This window comes from Pongo abelii, chromosome 6 (genome assembly GCF_028885655.2).
Source record: "Pongo abelii isolate AG06213 chromosome 6, NHGRI_mPonAbe1-v2.0_pri, whole genome shotgun sequence".
Lineage (NCBI taxonomy): Eukaryota > Metazoa > Chordata > Mammalia > Primates > Hominidae > Pongo > Pongo abelii.
This window is the reverse complement of record NC_071991.2, coordinates 40,610,964-40,633,139: the sequence shown is the minus strand read 5'-3', so window position 1 is coordinate 40,633,139 and position 22,176 is coordinate 40,610,964. Positions and strand designations below refer to the sequence as shown.

The 22,176-nt window shown below is 43.9% G+C and overlaps 2 protein-coding genes across 4 annotated transcripts in view; one reads left to right on the top strand and one right to left on the bottom strand.

Moving 5' to 3' along the window:
• Positions 1 to 22,176, top strand: part of OGDH (oxoglutarate dehydrogenase) — a 481,925-nt gene that overhangs the window by 199,389 nt on the left and 260,360 nt on the right. The gene's annotated exons all lie outside the window — the stretch shown is intronic.
• The window catches only part of NUDCD3 (NudC domain containing 3), a 106,602-nt gene that overhangs the window by 38,833 nt on the left and 45,593 nt on the right, over positions 1 to 22,176 (bottom strand). For all 3 annotated transcript variants that reach the window (XM_054559083.1, XM_063725587.1, NM_001133887.1), the window contains exon 3: positions 4,700 to 4,832. In XM_054559083.1, coding sequence (XP_054415058.1) covers positions 4,700 to 4,832 — 133 coding nt within the window. The remainder of the gene's footprint in view (positions 1 to 4,699; positions 4,833 to 22,176) is intronic.

The following is a 22,176-nucleotide window of genomic DNA, read 5'->3' as shown; positions in this document are numbered from 1 at the left end:
ACACACCCTCCCAAGACTAAACCAGGAAGAAGTCAAATCCCTGAAAAGACCAATAACAAGTTCTGAAATTGAGGCAATAATTAACAGCCTACCAACCAAAAAAGCTCAGGGCCAGACGGATTCACGGCCGAACTCTACCAGAGGTACAAAGAGGAGCTGGTACCATTCCTTCTGAAACTATTCCAAACAATAGAAAAAGAGAGACTCCTCCCTACCTCCCTAACTCATTTTATGAGGCCAGCATCATCCTGATTCCAAAACCTGGCAGAGACACAACGAAAAAAAGAAAATTTCAGGCCAATATCCCTGATGAACATCGATGCGAAAATCCTCAAAATACTGGCAAACTGAATCCAGAAGCACATCAAAAAGCTTATCTACTACGATCAAGTCGGCTTCATCCCTGGGATGCAAGGCTGGTTCAACATATGAAAATCAATAAATGTAATCCATCACATAAACAGAACCAATGACAAAAACCACATGATCATCTCAAAAGATGCAGAAAAGGCCTTCAATAAAATTCAACACCCCTTCATGCTAAAAACTCTCAATAAACTAGGTACTAATGGAACATATCTCAAAATAATAAGAGCTATTTATGACAAACCCATAGCCAATATCATACTGAATGGGTAAAAGCTGGAAGCATTCCCTTTGAAAAGCGGCACAAGGCAAGGATGCCCTCTCTCACCACTCCTATTCAACACAGTATTGGAAGTTCTGGCCAGGGCAATCAGGCAAGAGAAAGAAATAAAGGGTAGTCAAATAGGAAGGGAGGAAGTCAAATTGTCTCTGTTTGCAGATGACATGATTGTACATTTAGAAAACCCCATTGTTTCAGCCCCAAAACTCCTTAAGCTGATAAGCAACTTCGGCAAAGTCTCAGGATACAAAATCAATGTGCAAAAATCACAAGCATTCCTATACACCAATAATAGACAAGCAGAGAGCCAAGTCATGAGTGAACTCCCATTCGCAATTGCTACAAAGAAAATAAAATACCTAGAAATACAACTTACAAGGGACATGAAGGACCTCTTCAAGGAGAACTACAAACCACTGCTCAAGGAAATAAGGGAGGACACAAACAAATGGAAAAAAAATCCATGCTCATGGATAGGAAGAATCAATATTGTGAAAATGGCCATACTGCCCAAAGTAATTTATAGACGCAATGCTATTCCCATCAAGCTACCATTGACTTTCTTCACAGAACTAGAAAAAAACTACTTTAAATTTCATATGGAACCAAAGAACAGTCCACATAGCCAAGACAATCCTAAGCAAAAAGAACAAGGCTAAAGGCATCATGCTACCCGACTTCAAACTATACTACAAGGCTACAATAACCAAAACGGCATAGTACTGGTACCAAAACAGATATATAAACCAATGGAACAGAACAGAGGCCTCAGAAATAACACCACACATCTACAACCATCTGATCTTCGACAAACCTAACAAAAACAAGCAATGGGGAAAGGACTCCCTATTTAATAAACAGTGTTGGGAAAACTGGCTAGCCATGCGCAGAAAACAAAAACTAGGCCCCTTCCTTACACCTGATACAAAAATTAACTCAAGATGGATTAAAGACTTAAACATAAAACCTAAAACCATAAAAACCCTAGAAGAAAACCTAGGCAATAGCATTCAGGACACACGCATGGGCAAAGACTTCATGACTAAAACACCAAAAGCAACTGCAACAAAAGCCAAAATTGACAAATGGGATCTAATTAAACGAAAGAGCTTCTGCTCAGCAAAAGAAACTATTTGTCAGAGTGAACAGGCAACCCACAGAATGGGAGAAAATTTTTGCAATCTATCCATCTGACAAAGGTCTAATATCCAGAATCTACAAGAAACTTAAACAAATTTACAAGAAAAAAAGCAACCCCATCAAAAGGTGGGCAAAGGATAAGAACAGACACTTCTCAAAAGAAGACATTTATGTGGCCAACAAACATGAAAAAAAGTTAACCATCACTGGTCATTAGAGAAATGCAAATAAAAACCACAACAAGATACCATCTCATGCCAGTTAGAATGGCGATCATTAAAAAGTCAGGAAACAACAGATGCTGGCGAGAATGTGGAGAAATAGGAACACTTTCACACTGTTGGTGGGAATGTAAATTAGTTCAACCATTGTGGAAGACAGTGTGGCAATTCCTCAAGGATCTAGAACCAGAAATACCATTTGACCCAACAATCCCATTACTGGGTATATATATACCCAAAGGATTATAAATCATTCTACTATAAAGATACATGCACATGTATGTTTACTGCAGCACTATTTACAATAGCAAAGACTTGGAACCAACCCAAATGCCCATCAATGATAGACTAGATAAAGAAAATGTAGCATATATACACCATGGAATACTATGCAGCCATAAAAAAGAATGAGTTCCTGTCCTTTGCAGGTACATGGATGAAGCTGGAAACCATCATCCTGAGCAAATTAACACAGGAACAGAAAACCAAACACCGCATGTTCTCACTCATAAGTGGGAGTTGAACAACGAAAACACATGGACACAGGGAGGGGAACATCATACACCGGGGCCTGCCAAGGGGTGGGGGGAAAGGGGAGGGAGAGCATTAGAACAAATACCTAATGCATGCGGGGCTTAAAACCTAGATGACAGGTTGATAGGCACAGCAAACCACCATGGCACATATACACCTATGTAACAAACCTGCATGTTCAGCACATGTGTCCCAGAACTTAAAGTAAAATAAAAATTTTAAAAAAGAAATTTACAACAAAATAGAATGAAATTACTTACTTCACAGGTTACAGGTTCTCATGAAGAAGGAAATATGGATACAGTTTCTGGCATATATCAAATTTTTTTATATTATGGATTTAAATTATGTAATGTCCCATTTTGCATTGTTACTTGAGATTTTTTAAAGTGGAAATTATCTATTTACAACAATCTATGATAATGTTATTCTTATCACAATTCCTTGAGTAGACATCTCTCTCCCACTAAAAGATTAAACTTCCACTGGGAACAATGGCTCACACCTGCAATCCTAGCTACACAGGAGGCTGAAGTGGGAGGATCACTTGAGGCCAGGAGTTCAAGATCAGCCTGGGAAACAGCAGGACCCTATCTCTACAAAAAAATTTTTTTAAACTTAACCAGGCATGATAGCAAGCACCTGAAGTCCCAGTTACTCAGGAGGCTAAGGTGGGAGAATAGCTTGAACCCAGCAGTTCAAGGCTACAGTGAGCCGCAATCATGCCATTGCACTCCAGCCTGAGTGACAGAATGAGGTCATCTCTATTAAAAAAATAAAAAAAGATTAAACTTCTACTCACTTAAACTCATTAGATGGAGGTTTCAGAAACTTTAGTTTTTGAAACTCAAGTTGCGAATGTTACAGGTACATCATGACATGGTGTGGCTCCAGTGGCGCAATCGGTTAGCGCGCGGTACTTATAGGACATGGCTCCCTGCTCCATGGAAGAGCCCCACAGCACACAGGCCTGGCCATCCACTTCATTGCTGTGACCTGGGTTCTTTGCTTTGCCTCTCATGACTGGATGGGGCTTCAATGGGTCTCACCCATGACCTGATGTAGCTTAAAGGGGGGTGACGGGGTGTTTGTAGCTGAAGAAAAATAAATTTTGTGTTTGTTGTTGAGGGGAGCAAAGGCCCACAGCCTGACATCTGTTCCCTGAGGAGGCATAAAAGAAACCTGGGGAAAGCAGAATGGTTGGTATCAGTGCACAAACTACAGATCTACCTATCACGCCGCTAAGCAGTAACAGAGGCACAGGGAGTGACACCAGGTGGCTGGCCCCGGCAGGGATGGGATGCCCTTAGAGGACTCCAAGTCAACCTTAGAAAAGAGGGTGTGGGGACCAGGAAGCTTATCCTCAGCACATGCATGCCACCTATGTGAATGGAGGAAATAAAAAAATAGCAAGGGAAGCAAGTGGGGACGCTGGGATGAGGTGGGCCTGTCCCTCCCTCCGTCCCTCCTGTGCAGCCATGTTGTTGCCCTGAGAGAACTGCAGAGTCTGAGAGCTCTCTCCTGTGATTAAAGGTTGTGGAGAATTAAATCATAAACCTTTCATCTCTGTGATGCATGGCTCATCACCATACACGGGGAGGTGCTACCCACTGTGTCACTTTGTCTAATTTGAGTTTATTAGACCCTGGGCTGGCAAAGCCCAGGAAACTCACATGACAGATGCTATGTGAATGTATGTTAGCTATCACTGTGCGTTTAGTAGACTGGACTTTTCTTAGGGAAACTGAAGGCAGATTTAATCTTTAGGAAAAAAGAGAATTCACCAAGGTAATAATGTTTGAGTATTCCCTTGAAAACTGAGAAGCTGGCCATCTACAATAGGAACCCCAGGAGAGTCTACGGCTTTGTTTATAAAAGAGGTGAAGACATCAGATGTGTGGGCTTCTCTCTCAGGAAGCAGTGTGAACAGGGCTCACCATCCTCAAAGGGAGGTTTCTGCAGAACAGCTGGCAGAACCTCACAAACAGAATAAGGGGAGCAAGGATGGTATGCTCAGCTCATTCCTAGGGCAGGAGAAGGAACACACCTCACATCCTAAAGCCGATCTCAACACTCCCTCAAGGATGCTGGGTCTTCCCTGCAACAGCTTTGACTGGCTTGGGTGAAGCCGCCCACCCCTACCCACCAAGGCCATTACCTGCTTTCCCTTCACCACGTGCTTGGGTACTGGCACCCTGACCTCCAGGTCAGTATAGTCCTGTGACCAGGTGTAGTTCTCTCGGACAGCACCATTGTAACTGTCGGGATTTTTCTGGAACTGCTCCTGAATCCTGAGAAAGAATAAAAAGGGTGATCCCAGTCAGCCATGCCTGAGCAGAGGACCCCATGGGCAGCCTAGCACATGCCACTCCTACATCCTGGAGATGTGACCAACTCAAGTTTCATCTCAAGTTCACTTGCTCTGGCATCTGCAAACTCCTCTTCTTTTCAGGTGATTTCCTTTCTGACCCTCCTACATGGTACCCACGGAAAACACAGGACAAGGGCAAAGCTACAGAAAAGAAACCCCAGTGCAGCATCCCACAGTTTAGGAAAAGCGTCTGTGACCACAGTCAAACTATAGCTGGTGCTGCCAGCCTTCACAGTACTGAGATCCAGGCCTGTTAATTAACCAGAGGGCTCTTATTAATAAAATCCTTAGGCTCATGAGTCCTTGGTTTCTTATAAACTGCTTGGCAGGGCTAATCTTTAAAAAAAAAAAAAAAAAAAAAAAAAAGAGGCCAGGCGTGGTGGCTCACACCTGTAATCCCAGCACTTTGGGAGGCCAAGGGCGGGTGAATCACCTGAGGTCCGGAGTTCGAAACCAACCTGGCCAACATGGTGAAACCCTGTCTCTACTAAAAATACAAAAATTAGCTGAGCTTGGGAGCACATGCCTGTAATCCCAGCTACTTGGGAGGCTTGGGCAGGAGAATCACTTGAACCTGGGAGGCGGAGGTTGCGGGTTGCAGTGAGCCAAGATCACACCATTGCACTCCAGCCTGGGCAACAAGAGCGAAACTCCGTCTCAAAAAAAAAAAAAAAGGCAAAACCATTTCATCCTGCAGCTGCTAAACTTCAATCCTAATCCAACCCCTAGCCTCTATTTTCTCATAGTAAATAAATCACAGCTAAAAGGACTGCATTAAAATTGTACGCATCATTGTTAAGACATAAGCAGTATGTTTAATGAGACAACCTAAAAAACTCAATCAAGCAAATCTTATTGTATAGGCCTGTTATGAACACAGCACTAAATACAGATAGGCCTACCAAGAAGAAGCTGATGTTAAAAATAAAATATAATATTTTCCATAAAATGTAACAATGCTAATAATATAAACACTATGTAAGTTTAGACTCACAAGTCCATTATAGTGAACTGAAGATCTAAATTACAGACAAAAGCCTAGTCACGGAGAAGGCAGCAGCTATGAACACAGAACATTCCAACAGTAGGTGCATCTCAGTCAACTTCTCGAGGGCCTGCTCAGAGATTAGCAGACAAAACCTGGCAGGGAGACGGCCCCATGGGCTCATAAACAATGTGTGCACTATGATCCGGTTCATACAGGAAAACACAAAACTACATGTATCTACATCTATATAGATGCACATACAAGACAAGGGTTGGGAAGGGGTGGTTCAAGAGGGCAGGCTTTCTCTGGCCAGAGTTCTAAGACAAGAACATATTTACCTACTGTGGGTATGCCCTGCACACTGTCTATGCATGAAGCTGGGCCTCCACCACAGCCTGAGTCCTCTGGGCTGGGCAATGGTGGCTGTAAAGAACTGAATTGGGTCCCCTAAAACGCTATGTTGGAATCTTAATCCCCAGGACCTCAGAATGTGACCTTAATAAAAACAGGGTCTTTACACAGGTGATGCAGTTACAACAAGGTCATTAGGGTGGGCCCTAATCCACTATGACTGATGTCCTTAAAAGGGGGACTTTGGAGAGATGACGTGAAGGCCATGTGGAGACAATGGAGTGATGGACCTATAGGCCAAAAAACGTCAACGACCGCAGGCCACCACCTAAAGCTGGAGGAGAGGGAAGATCTTCCCCTAAGGCCTTCAGAGGGAACATGGCCCTGCTGACACCTCAGATTTCCCCTCTAGGAACTATGAAAGAATCAACATTTTTTGTTTAAGCCGGCCGTTTTGCGGTACGTTATTGTGGTAGCCTGAGCAAACACAGTGGCTAAGGAAACTAATTTCAATCAGAGGTGATATTCAAAATTCAGCACTGAATATTGGCAGGACTAGGCACTAACCAATCAGAAGAGATGTCAGCCTTAAACTACTCACACAGGCGGGCCACTGTGGGACAGAGAGATGACATACAGAAACCAGGAGTTACATAGGATTCCTGACTGAATGACATGAGAAAACAGGGTGGGGGGAAGGAAACTAAAGAATGCTCAATGGGTTGAAAATGGACAGCAAAAGAAAGATTTAGATGCAACCAATAAACATATTTTCAAAGGCTATTTAGTGATATGAAGAAAGCTTTCAATATACCATAAAACTGAAAAGGGGGTATTATTACTTTTAAGTATGGTATGACTTTAATTTCTAAGAAGAAATATATAATATACACACACGTGTGCACATATATATGAAAAAGACTGAAAGGAAGCACATTAAATCTTTGTGGTTATCTCTGATAGTAGAGTAACAGGAATCTTTCTTCTTTGTATCTAGGTATTATCCAAACTCCCTAGAATATGTAGACATTTGTATAACCAAGAGAAAAATGGTTCTCTTTAAAAAATGCTAACAGGAGACAGTGATGCACCCTGCAGCCCCTGTACCCAGGTGTGGTTCCAGGGCCACGGCAGCAGCACTAGCCTGACCCTTGGAGCAGGGTACGAAGGAGTCAGACACAGAGAGGGGGACTCACCCAGACCCTAAGTTTCCACAGGATCCTTCTAGGTGAGCACTGACAGCAGCTTTAAGACTCACATCTGACATAAATACGCTTGAACATGCAGAGAATATCTCCAAAAGAACAACAGGGTAGCAGCAGCTACCTTTATGGCTGGAAACTGGAGACTTCTTTTCATTGACACTTTTGTACATATATTACCATTTGAAAAAAGTCAAAATTGTGAAAATATATAAATAAAATACCACCCCCCACCACACACACACAAAATAAAGACCAACATGGCCCCAGCACTTGGCAGAGATCAGAGAGCAAATATGAAGACTCCTCAAAAGTTGGGAAAAAGAAACGGCTCTCTCAAGAAAGGAGAATGAGTATAATGCTAGGGGATATCCTTGGGGACGCTGCCGCCAGCAACAGTGCAGTCACTCGGCCTATACCACCAGTGATGCCCACATGGGTTCTGCCTCCTCCAGGGCAAAAGGCTGTCAGTCTCTGCCTTGGAGTGAGGGGGGACATCTGCCACCCTTGCCACTACACGCTGCAGTAAAGCTGTATGCTTTTGGAAAGGGCTCTGATCACACAGAAACTGCCTCACCCCATCCTCCTGCCATGTCCTCAGCAGCCCTGGCCTGGCTCCTCTTGCATGGAACCTGCAGATTCCCTCCAAAGGAAGCAGGAGAATCACTCCTAAAACAGCCCTTGCAAGTTGTTGGGTGCTTTTTATAGTGCTCTGAATGCACATTCTATTTAAATAAGGTTGATTATTTCCAGCCAACAGTATGTAAAAATAAGCATCCTGTCAAGTGCAGGTGTCTCTGGCCCCCACTGTGCCACTGTTGGTCACCCCTGCAGCTGCAGGCCTGGGCACATGGTAGGAGGCAGGGGAGGGAGCATCCATGCTTCAGCACCAAGGGTGGGAGTAGGAAAGTGAGTCAGCAGTCAGGTTGAAGATTATGGAGTAGGTCTCCCTGCAGCTCCCACTCCTGATGAGCTGGGATAACAAGGTTCTAAATGTGTTAAAGGAAAAACACAGAACAGGCTGTTGGGTGCTGTGGGTAGCAGGGCCCTCTGTCTCCTTGGGGATAGGCCAGACCCTTCCTGGCAGACTGCAGGCCTAGGTGCTCCTGAGTGTGGCAAGCCAGGCACCAGGGTCACCTGCACAGGGAGAGCTAGCAGCACTGTCACCAGGAGTCACTGTCATGCAGACAAGCCGTTCCTGAGTAGGTCAGGTTTCTGACCAGGCACCTGAGACTCATGGTCAGGAACCTGACCTACCCAATCTGCCTGTTTGAGTGCTGCCACTAGAAACAAAAAGGTCCTCTCTCCTTCCTTTTTTGAGACGGAGTCTCACTCTGTCACCCAGGCTGGAGTGCAGTGCCACGATCTCGGCTCACTGCAACCTTCGCCTCCCAAGTTCACAGGATTCTCCTGCCTCAATCTCCAGAGTAGCGGGGATTACAGGTGCGCACCACCACTCCCAGCTAATTTTTATATTTTAGTAGAGATGGGGTTTCACCATGTTGGCCAGGCTGGTCTCGAAATCCTGACCTGAAGTGATCCGCCTGCCTCAGCCTCCCATAGTGCTAGGATTACGGGCGTGGGCCACCGTGCCCAGCCTCCTTCCATTTGTTTTTAAAAACCACAGGATTAGGCTAGGCTCACACTTGCAATCAATCTCAGCGCTTTGGGAGGCCAAAATAGGAGGATTACTTGAGGCCAGGAGTTTGAGACCAGTCTGGGCAACATAGGAAGACCCATCTCTACAAAAAATTTTAAAATTAGCCACACATAGTGGCACACACCTGTAGTGCTGACTACTCGGAGGGTTGAGGTGGGAGAATAGCTTGAGCCCAGGAGTTCAAGGTTATAATGAACTATGATTGTACCACTCATTCCAGCCTAGATGACAGAATGAGACCCTGTCTCTAAAACAAAACAGGATCAGACAATTCTGATTTTCAAAAAGCTAGTGGCAAGTATGTAAAATGAAGAGTAAAAGGAGGTCAAAGACCTAACCTAAAGAGTTTTGTCTAGGAAGCTAGAGCCCCAAACCTATAATAGATTTATAATTCAATGAGACAAGGGCTGACCTCAAGCTCTTCTCCAGAGAGAGAATGCCTATGATAGGCATTGACTGCCTGACTAAAGGCAAGGTTTGGCTCCCCAAGTCACAGCCAGTGATTCCAAAGCGGAGGTGTTTGCACAGAAATGTCAAGCTTGCTGCTCCCCACTTCCCGCCCCCTGGGGCTCAGTGATTGAGGCCCGGTTTGTCAACCCCCTCTCCACCACCCCAAATACAGCTGTTCTTTCATGTCTCTTGCAATCAATCCTGTCTACCCTTTAAATGTTCACACTCTTAACTACATTGCCCTTAACTACATTGCACAAAAGCCACTAATCTGTGCAAAGATGACAACATTCCTGTCACCCTCATCTCCTTCCATTATCCCAGGTGTAAGAGCTGTCATCACACCTCACCACCTGTTGACCTCACTGTCCCCTCAGGAGAGGTCCCACAACATTTGGGTGCAATGTACATATATGTGCTAAGGTCTGAAATGTCTGTGTTCCCCTAAAACGTGTACCTTGAAATCCTAACCCCGAAGGTGATGGCAGTAGGAGGTAAAGCCTTTAGAAGGTGATTAGGTCATGAGGGTGGAGGCTCTGAGTGGGATTAGTGCCCTTAAATGGAGGCCTCAAAGAGCTTCCTCATCCCTTCCACTATGGGAGGACACCACAAGAAAACAGAGATCCATGAATCAGGAAGCAGGGCCTCCCCAGACACTGAATCTTCTGGTGCCTTGATCTTGGACTTCCAGCCTCCAGAACTGTGAGAAGTAAATTCCTGTGGTCTACAAGCCACCCAGGCTATGCTATTTTGTTATAGTAGCCCAAATGGACTAAGCCAACATGTGTATGTGTGTGTATAGTACATGTGTGTGGCATGTGTGCAGTGCACTGTGTGATAAAGGTATGTGTGCACTATATGTGTGTGGGGGGTACGTGTGTGCATACAATGTGTGTGTGCCACATGCATGTGTCTGGTGCATGTGTACCTGCATGTGCATGTGGGCACGTGTACTGTGTGTGCAGTTTGTGTGTGTGGTGCATGTGTGTGGTGCACATGTGCATGCAATGTGTGTGTGGCGTGTGTGGTGTATGTGGGCATGCAGTGTGTGTGTGCTATGTGCATGTGTGTGGTATGCATGTATGCACGCAGTGTGCATAGGTGTGCATAAGGTATAGTATGGGCACGCAGTATATATGTATGTGATGTACGTGTCATGGGTATGAGGCAACCAGCAGACATGGCTCACTCCCTCCCTTGAAATTCTCACCTGTCTCTTATCAATTTTCTTCTCATCTCACTGGCCTGGCACATCCCACACCTGGATGGCAGCCACAGCTGCGTCTCTTCTCAGTTTCTTCGCATGCCACTGGGATTACATTATTCTCGACAACCTCATATGGCTCCCCACGGCCCAGGAGACAAGGCCAGGGCCTCAGCAAGGCACTCAAGGTAGCCCATGATTGAGTCGTCATGACTCCTTCCTCCCTTTTTCCTCCTGCTCCCACAAATGAATCCTCCTCCTCATCTGTCAACTCTTCCCTGCCTATGCTCAATCTCAACTCAAGATTTCTTCCACCTGATGGAAATACAGTGGATTTTCTTCTGGGTTTCTTCATTCAAAGCTTTATAAAATAAGCATTATTATAAAAATGACCCATCCTTGAGGCCCACTGCCCTGCTTCTGAAGCCTAAAACTCATGGTCTGCCAGGCTCACTTCCTACTTCCCGGTTTTATCCTCCTAGGAGTGTTCACTCCTGAGAGCTCATCCACTCATGCTGATTTCAGTGCTCAAAAATGACTTGATGCCTGGACCCCAGCCCTGGGCCCCCAGCTGCCAGGTCTGCCCCAACTCCAGCGACCCAGACGTAGCCTGGGCCTTGGTCTTGATTTCTGCAGCCTTCAACCTTCTCACTTACGAAGGGACAGGCTGGAGCCAATCACTACTCCCAGGCTTCCACACAGACAAGCACCTCACACTAACCAGCCTTCCTGCAACTCTTGCCAGATTCGTCTGTCTAGAGGGCGGTGCCTCCCTGCCTGCTGCCCAGCTCTCACTGAGGTTCCCGTACCCGCCAGGCTCCTTTCATTGCTGTGCATGCATTATTTCTAAGTTCATGCTTCTTTACTAGCAGGGACGTGACCCCCCCGCCCCATATCAGGCCAACTGTGGATACCTTGCCACCTCAGCCAGCCACACAAAAGGCTCGATGCCAATGCAGCAAGCAGCCACCCCAGGCCACGGGCTCTGGTCTCAAGTATGTCCTACAAATCAATGTCTCCAAGCCAGTCCCCCAGCAGTCAAGCAGCTTCCCTGAATGCTCTGTGTGTCCGTGGTGTCCAACCTGAGGTCAAGCCCAGCTTCCCTGCACAGCAACCAGGTAACGGTGACTAGGTCACTCAGCCTCTCTGTGCCTTGGTCTCCTGACCTATAAAATGGGAACACTAATAGCATCTCTCCCAAAAGGTAGCTGTGAGGAACAAACCATTTAAAATGACTAAAACAAGGTCTTGTGACACTCAGTATTGCTTTCTCACTCCCTGCTTTCCCTTTAGAAAGTCTTTGGCTATGGAAAGACAACTCACTGAGCAGCTTTTATGACTATGGGATGATTCTTGAACCCTCTGAGACATCTGGAGAGAGAAGTTATGCCTTTTGCCTAGTAATTCTACACTTCTTTATTGCCTAATAATTCTACACTTTTTTTAGATTTTTCTAAAAATCTAGTATCAACAATTTTATCAATACCTGATGGTTATCTGTTTAGCATCTACCACACTTTGGTCTTCCAATGACAGTAGCCTGCCTACTTTAAAGACAATGCTAACTCACCAAGAGGAGAGCCAGAGTTCCTGGAGATGTAGCTAGTCCCCAACCTGGGACCAGAACGCACAAGGTGAGCCTAGATGTCTTCCTTACAACAAGTGGAGAACTGTCAAAGACCAGGAGGGTCATGCTGAAAGGACACATGAGCCAATTTCAGAAGGCTCCCTGCTGGCCAAAGATGGGACAATCATAAATAAATAAAGTCCACAATGGACTGAAGCACATAGCATATTAAAAATCCATGAGTTCATAAAACGAAATCTCCAGGGGTCACCTTTGGTGATCAGAGAACAGCTCAACCTGAAAAGTCATCAATAAAATGGTTCCATAGGAACTGTAATTTCAGAAAGGCCATGCCCCTAAATAAGAATTCCAGATAATAAGCAAAGAATGTAAAACAGAATGAGAACATCACTATCTTGCACCATCTTCTGTAATGAAGGCAATGAGTCTGGCAACTTTCATTCATTCCTGGTGGGCACCAGGTGAAAAGCTGAGAAGGAACCTGTGACAGAAGGATCCAGAACACCCCAAATATCTGTGACACACATGCCATGTACCTCCTGAGAGGGCCTGCCTATTGGGTACCCCTGCCCCCAACACAGGACCTCGAATCCATTCCAACCTACAGGTCTGAATACCACTTTACAGTAAAGATGAGGGGCAGAGAAGCATGGCCATCAAAACCAGGAGCACACAGTCAGCCAGATCTAGAATCAGGGAAATTATACCAGGCTAAGTTCTAAGTTTTTTGGACAAATAAATGGCATGGGACAAAAAATGAGAAGGGGAACTACCCTAAATTAAGAATCATAAGATCTATCAACCAAATTCAATGTTTTGACCTTTGCTGGGATGCTAATTTGAAGAAAAAAAAAATCTGAGACAATCAGGAAAATGTGAATATAGACTGGGTATTAGATGATTTTAAGGAATTACAAATTTGTAAGATAAGATAATTATATTAAATTTAAGTCCTTATTTCTTATTGAAGTATTTACGGGTGAAATTACATGATGTCTGGGATTTGTTCTATCAAAAACAAAAGTCTGAGGGTAGGGAGAAAGATGAAACAACAACCATGACGTGTTGCTAAGTGATGAAGCACGGTGAAAGTTTCGTGGGTGTTCATTACGCTATTCCCTCCTTTTTGTGTACTTCTGAAAATCTAAAGAGTTTGTCTTGGCTATACAACTAGGAGCAGAACTTCTAGGTCAAAGGACATATACATATTCAACTTTAAGAGATAATGCCAAACTGTTTTCCAGAGGGATTGCCCCAATTTACTCTCACCAGCAAAGTGGGTCATGCTACAGAACTACAGGATCCATGCTTTGTACTGTCAGACTTTATAAAATCTTGCCAATTACATATATATAAAAATAGTTCTCAATATAGTTTTAACTCACATTTCTCTGCTTATTAATGGGGCTGAACAGCTCTTAATATACTTATTGGTCATATATGTCTCATCACCTGTGAAATTCCAGTTCATGTCTTTCACTATTTTTGTCTGTAATTTCTTTGATTTGTAGAAGTTCTTTATATATTTGGATAAGAATTATTTGTTGGTTTATAGTTTACAAATTCTTTCTAGTTATAAGTTGTTTTCATACTTTAAAGACGTCTATCTGGTCAACACAAATTCTTCATTTTAATATAGTCAAACGCACCAATCTTTTTTCACATTAACATTTTTACATACTCAGAACTCCTTCCTTCCTTAAAGTCTAAAAGAGAGTTACATCATTTTTCTACCAATATGCTGTCATAATTTTTTTTATTCTCTATTTGTTATTACCCCTTTTTCTTTTCTTTTTTTTTTTTTTTTTTTGAGATGGAGACTTGCTCAGTCATCCAGACTGGAGTGCAATAGTGCGATCTCGGCTCACTGCAACCTCCGACTCCTGGGTTCAAGCAATTCTCCTGCCTCAGCCTCCCAAGTAGCTGGGATTACAGGTGTGTGCCACCACACCTGGCTAATTTTTGTATTTTTAGTAGAGACGGGGTTTCACTATGTTGGTCAGGCTGGTCTCAAACTTCTGACCTCATGATCTGCCCCCCTTGGCCTCCCAAAGTGCTGGGATTACAGGTGTGAGCCACCACCCCTGGCCATTACCATTCGACCTTTGTTTCTTTGTAAATTCTCTTTTCTTCTCTCAATAAGTTGTACCAGAAGTTCATCTATGTTGATGTTTTTTTTTCCTTCAAAGAACCAATTTTTGCCTTTTGCTGATCTTCTATATTTGCCATTTAAAGTCCAGCTGAGGAACACAGAGGAGAGAGACCCCAGGGACTACCCTGTCACTGACCTGACTCTGGCCAGTGTGGGGGCCACAGGGGTTGGGGCACCCCCACTGATACTGTTTGATTAGTCAGGAAGGCTCCCTTTAATAAAAAATTCCTTTAAGAAGTATATTTGAAAATGTGTTTTACATTTTAAAATTAAATTGTAGCTACAGTTAAGAAGAACTAGATGATTCTATATTTACTGAAAGTAAATAAGGCAAGATACTTGGAGTCACTGATAATATGCCCACTAATACTCTGATAGATTTAAATGCAAATTTAGGGAATACTTTTGACAATCTGTGTCAGATGGTCAGCCAACATCAACAAAAATCAGTATATTTACTATAAAACTATTTTAACTTAGTAAAAATGGAAGTTTGTACAGTGAGTTTTTTCTTAAATTGTGTTATTTTAATGAGGGAAAGAGGCTTCCTAATTTTTTAGCAGTATTTAAGTGTGAAATATATATTTTAAAACAAAATTAGATAATCTACTCCATAAATATGTCAATATAAGAATTCTGAACTAAGCTGGGTGTAGTGACTTGCGCCTGTAATCCCAGCTACTCAGGAGACTGAGGCAGGAGGACTGCTTGAGGGCAGGAGTTCGAGATCAGCCTAAGCAACATAGTGAGAGACCCCCCCCATCTCTTAAAAAAAAATTCAGAATTATGTAAGTATCTTACCTTAGTCTTTACTCATTTTCCTGTTCATTCAAAATCAGAAAAATTAAGACCAGCTTTACTATTTAAATTCTCAGAAGACTTCCCATGTGAGAAAAAATTACGCCAAAGAAAACTCCTAACACTCAAACCTATAGTACCTATAGTATCAAAAAAGATGCATACCAATGACACAATTATTTCTCAGAAATGTCCTTTTCGGAAGTAGAGAAAACATGGAAGCTTTCTAATTCATCCACGGCTTACACCCTAGATTCTGAATCCCTTTCCTCAAAATCATAGCCTTGTAGACGTTGCACCAATCCTAGACTGTCCTCAACCAGTCCTAATCAAGACCCCCCCCCAACCCCACCCCACACCCAGTGCTAATTCTGATCCCACCCTATACCCAGTGCTAATCCACACCCCACCCTCATATCAAGAGAGTGCTAAGAGAAGGGGAATGTAGACTTGTATACACAGCTGGAGGATTTATTCCCCAGAACAGTATTTTTCAAAGGGCAGGTATAAAATCTCCTTAGCAGAGCAGAACAGAATAAAATGGAATGAAATACGCAAGATACACTGCCAGAAAAAGAGTAAGCTCTGTTTTGTGAAACTGCCACTATGCAGGTACATGCATACCTGGAAGCCTTGTTAACATGTATTTCTCACTATAACTACAGGTTGCAGCCAAAGTTTAAAAGCCACTGGCCATAAAAACCTATCGCATTCATAGAAAAGGAAGTAAGAACGGAAGTTCTTGCTGCACTTCAGTGAAGAGGAGGCCAGTGAGGGAACGAACTAACAGAGGGGCCCACAACAGCAATTACAAGCAGTGCATGAGGATGACTAACTCAAAAACATACAGCAGGAGGAGGAGTAGCGAGTAAGCACTGAGCAGTGAGAGGGGGTGGCCTGGGGGAAAGAAGGACATACCAACCATCATTGGAAGAAGGTGAAAAACTGGGGACTCATAACCACAGCAACAACAGAAGTGAGGACACAGGATTCTGTTGGCCAACAATTTGTCAGGGACACATCTACTCCATGACAAAGAACTCACCTATTAAAAGAGATTGTTAAATGCAGGTGACAGCTCATGTTTAGTTCCTATACATCCAGGTAGAGAGGTAAAAAAAAGGCATGTGTCACAGTGGGGTAGTAAACACACATCCATGTCCTGGCTTGGTCTGCTGACAGGGCCTAGAAGCAGGAGCCACATGCCCTCTGAGTGCCCAGATCTTGGTTTCTAAATACCATTCAATAGAGGGAATTGGGCTCCTTGGACAATTCCCTTGGACAATGGCTGGTTCTAGGACTGGAACAGAGAAAAAACAAGATGAACCCGGAGAATCCTGTAGTGCCAGAAAGTAAGGAAGTGCTTAAAAAAAAAAAAAAGTTGGGGAGGGGGTGGGGGGATGCAAAGATGTCAAAGAACTCAGAAGCCACAATGGCCAGAGCTGGAACAGTGTGGGGGGCAAAATAAATAATACAGTAGCAAAGAATAAAAGAACCACCTGTGAGTCCATATTGATATAAGTAACTGAATAAATTATAATGAACAAATGAGGGAAGGGGACAAATCTTCCTAATGGAAGTCCAATTAAAAATGTAGAAGGAATGAGGGAAATAGGAAATTGCCATTAAAACATGATAATTGCCAAGAGCCACTGATGATGCTAACATCAGTAGGACCTTAAGGAAACAGGATATTTGCATAATCTCTAAGTCAGTGTCTTCCCCCAAGATATTTATCAATTCCTTGTAGTGGTTTTAACATATGCTAAGAATTTAACAAATAATTTGAAACTCCTCCATCCTCCTAGGAAGCAGGATTAATGCCCCGCCCTTCAGTGGGGCTGGACTTAGTGGCTCTCATGAACAGAGTACAGAGAGGGGACAACAGTCACATGAGCATTGGAGGAACCTGGCCGACCAGCCTCAGCCACATGATCCAAGCAAACATCACAGTAATAATTCATGTTAACATCATGTACCTCCGATGTGACATGATGAGAAAGACAAGACACCTCCGTGGTATTCCTCTCCAAATCCATAGCCCTGAGTCTAATCATAAGAAAACACTACATACACCCAAACTGGGAACATTCTACAACATACCTGGCCTCTTCAAAAGTGTGAACGTCATGAAAATCAAAAAAAGATGGAAACTGCCATAGACTGAAGGTGACGAGAACATAATGCCTAAATGCAAGGTGACTCCTGGACCTAATTCTGGAATAGAAAAGGGACACTAACTAGTGAGAAAACCAGAAAAATTGGAAAAAACAAAAAACAAAAACAAAAACAAAAAGCCTGTGGTCATTATTACTAAATTGACACAGGCTTTTTTTTTTTTTTTCTTTCAATTTTTCTGGTTTTAGTTAGTTTTCACAAATATACCATGCCAACTAACATTCAAAGAGAGGGAAAGGGGAGGAGTTTTAAGTCTGCAGCTGTGACAATTCAGACCATGGGGTTCAAGCCGGCCCATAGTTTGAATCCTGGGCTTCAGCTCACACTAGGTGTGTTATCTGAGAAAATTCCTCAATCTCATTAAAGCCTCAATTTCCTCATCTATAAAATGGGAACAATAATGATCCCAATTCTTAGCCTGTTGTGAGACTTACGAGCTCTTACCCAGTCTTCTTGCATGTGAGCTCTCTCTCTCACCAACATGAGGCTATCAGTAATACCTGAGTTCACAGTTTCCTTCCCTTGATACTGAATTACAGTCCTAAGCAAAAAGGTTTAGCACCCATTTTCAACTCAAGATTACAGTATTTTTCTCTTTTTCCTCCTTTTCTTCCCATCTCCCATATGCCCCCAGTCCCACCAACTTTGAAAAGCAAATAAAAGTACTTTTCTCTGCATAATTTCCCTGCTGGGTGCCACTGTTCACAGCACTTGATACAGCAAATTCTGGCAATGCTTTCCCATTTGATTTATCTAGAAGGTTGTTATTTACTGCTCCTGCTGTTTTGGGGGCGAAAATGTTAGTGGTCTACCAAGAGGACTTTCCAAAAATAACAAGACATGTTTTCACAACAGTCAGTACGTGGAGGGCACTGTCATGTTGGTTTCTTAGCTTTACTCATAGCATGACAACACTGGATTTTTAGGGATTCTTAGACTAAGCTACTTTGATATGACTAGTGAGGTTGTCTTTTGTTTTCTTGAAGATATTATATCCTGGGAGGACTTTCAGTACCAAGAACCACCCAGTCTTCTAGGGAGAAATGAATTCCATGTTGTCCAATTTTGCTCCCGCCAACAATAGCATCAATTTACTCTTCCTGGAGTATGGAAGCATCAGAAACCCTACATACAGCCCAGTCAAAGACTCCCCATGTCTACCTGCCCTGCCCAGCCTCTGTTCAGTCTCTGGACTCTCTGTGCCACCCTCGCAGTTAGGACTACCCACACTTGGATCCCAGGCTTCAGGTCAGGGCTCCATTGCTAGCCCACACATCAGAGCCGGCCCCACCTGCCACTCAAAGAGTACTGGCCCAGGTACCCTTACTGTTGTAGGTTCCAGGACACAGATGGGAACAACGTGGGACTTACAAACTTGGAGTTAATCAAAAGTGATTAAGTGGCTCTCAGAGCCTCTGGTCAACAGAGAAGGCCCCTGGGAGGAGCTGGACATTCACACAGAACTCTGATAAATGGCAAGACAGGGCCAGCTATGAAGACCACAGAGATGAGCAGCCTAGACTGTGTCCCACACAAACTCCTTGATGCACAGCCACAGCACTGGCTCAGGGCTCATCTTTGCCTCCAACTCACTGTGCCCTTGGGTTCATATCTCCATTTTCACATTTATAAAATTTACAAAATGGGGGCACATGAGTACCTGCCTCAAAGATGTTCCTGGGGTTAATGAGTGAATAGATACAATGCTCAGAACAGTGTACGAACTCAGAGTAAGTGTTAGCTGCAGTCATCACTGTCACCATCATTAATATTTTTACTGATGTAGATTATTAATACAAATAATATTGTTATCATCAAAGAGGAGAAGCTATCTTACTAGCCAAGATCAGCATAGGGCTTTTTAAAACAGAGTTCGGAATTTAATTAAAAAGTGATTGCAAATCACTGCAAGGTTGGAACAGGGACCAATGTTATTTGGTTGTTTTAAAAGGTCAATGCACAGCTGCCACATGGAGAGTAGACTGCAGAATGCCAAAAAGAGTAGTTCCAGGGGCTGTCTGGGGGCACCAGCATGGAGACTGCAGGCAAGCCTGAGGGTGTAAGCACATGCAGGAGATTATGCACCTGGGGGACCCAGGGCAGGGCCAAGGACACTCAGGCTGAATCACTTCAGTTCCAGGAAGGCTGAAGGTGGGAGGGAACAAGTGACAAGATGGAGGCTCACCTCGCCTCATTCATCTTCTGTCTCAGCTCACTCATTCAATCACTTTCCTCTTACCCTCGAGTCTTTAACAAAATTGAACTTCCTCCCTAACTACAAGAGGGGCAGACTCTCCCCTTTTCTTTTTGAGACAGTCTCACTCTTTGGCCCAGGCCGGACTGCAGTGGCACTATCTCGGCTCACTGCAAGCTCCGCCTCCCGGGTTCACACCATTCTCCTGCCTCAGCCTCCCGAGTAGCTGGGACTACAGGTGCCCGCCACTGCGCCTGGCTAATTTTTTTTTTTTGTATTTTTAGTAGAGACGCGGTTTCACCATGTTAGCCAGGATGGTCTCGATCTCCTGACCTCGTGATCCGCCCACCTTGGCCTCCCGAAGTGCTGGGATTACAGGAGTGAGCCACTGCGCCTGGCCTCCCCTTTTCTTTATAGCATCTTCATACTTAACACCATGACATCAAATGACAACATATTCACACAGAAAGCAGGCATTTTGTTTACTGGTTTACTTATGCTTACTTATGCAACCAAGAGAACCTATATGGCTGTCATGGGAGCCTTACCTTCTAGAAAGAGAACAACCACACCCAGCACAGTTTCTAACACACTCTGCATACAGGTGGGATGAGCTTTGAACACATTCAATATAAAAAAAAACAGAACAGGTAACAGGTAAATGAGACTGCATGCTAATCTTAAAGAAGACATTCCACACTCGTTACCTTTAAATTATCAGCTTTCCCATTACATTAAACGAGATTCAAGTAGCCAAAGTCTGAATTTTGTTTTCAATTTTACAAGAAATCTTTTTTTTTTTCTTTTCTTTTTTCTTTTCTTTTTTTGAGATGGGGTCTCGCTCTGTCGCCCAGGCTGGAGTGCAGTGGCACAATTTTGGCTCACTGCTACCTCCACTTCCTGGGTTTAAGCAATTCTCCTGCCTCAGTCTCCTGAATAGCTGAGATTACGGGCATGCACCATCACACCCAGCTAATTTTTGTATTTTTAGTAGAGATGGGGTTTCGCTATGTTGGCCAGGCTGGTCTCGAACTCCTGGCCTCAAGTGATCCACCTGCCGCAGCCTCCTTCTAAATGCTGGGATTACAGGCGTGACCCACTGTGCCCGGCCCAATTTTACAAGACTTCTAAGAGCTGGATGCTGTTTAGGCTGAGGTCCTTGACTGTCTAGGTGAAGACCCGGGGCCCAGCTGCTGCTCAGGATGGTGGAGAAGAGACCCCAACTCAGCTCAAGCCCCATCTTCAGTTCTCCCGGGAGGTGGTTTACTGTAAAGTCAGTCTTCTTTATGAGCACCAGCCTCCTCTCATTATACTCTGAAACGCCTGTGTTTGCAAGCAAAAATGTACAACTGGAATTCAAGAGTATAATCTATGAAATTCTCATAAAAGTGAGATTCCAGGTGTGTTCATCTAAGACTAATGCATTTGGATACCTCTCCCCTTCAAAAGAAGCTATCATGTGAAAAGGCTAGAGCTTTTTCTATGAGCAAAACCAGAAGGTCTGCTGTATTGAGAACAGAATTTCTGGAATGAGAAGGCTCAGGCCAGTGCAAGGAGGGCTACAGACTCAGGGTCCCTGCCCATCACTTTAACCTTCTCATCTCACAGGTTATCAACAGATGATAAGATAGGAGGCATCCTATCACCTGTTCCTTGGCCTGTAAATCTAAAAAGAGAAAGCCAGAAAAAGTAAAGCAGACCCTCTGCCCCCCTTCTTTCTGAGAAAGCACCCAGATAATCACAAAGGTTTGCTCCCTCCAAGACTTGTCCACTCCACCCCAGGTGTCCCAGGCCTGGGGACAGGGCAAGGTGGATGTAAAGAACAGAAAGCTTTTCTGGCTGGGAGACAGGGCCCAATCCCTGAGGAGCCTCACACAAGTGCAGCATTTATATACATTTACAAAGAGAAAACCTCAACAAACTCAAGTTCGCTATTTAATAGAATCTTACAATAAGTCCTTTTGGTAAAGCAAAGAATTACTTTGACAGAGCAAAACTCCTCTACTAATTGAACACTTACATAACACCCCAACTTTGACGTTAATTAGCACACACCCACTGTCAGTAATGCTGAGTCCTGTAGGCCTGGGAAAAGCTCCCACTCCCCACTGTGAGACCCTGTGCCATCATCACTTTGGTCTCTTGGATCCCCAAGCTCTTCTTACCCACTGATACCTTGCCTCATGCCTCACTCTTCCTTAAAATCAGTCAAACACAAGGACTCACAACTCTTCTTTCAACCAGCCTTCTGTTCAAGCTGCTGCCTTCTTCCTTTTATTCCCAGCGAAACATCTTGAGTCACTTTCTTCCCACCTTACCTTCCAATATGCCCCACTGTGAAATCTCTGCCAATCACATAACCAAACTTCCAAGTATCATAACTAAACTTGCCTTTCTGAATTTCTGTCCATCTGATACCTCCACAACATCTGACATGAATGTCCCACCCTTGGACTACCCAGGCTCTCCCTCTGCTCCACCTCCACCTGTTCTCCCTCT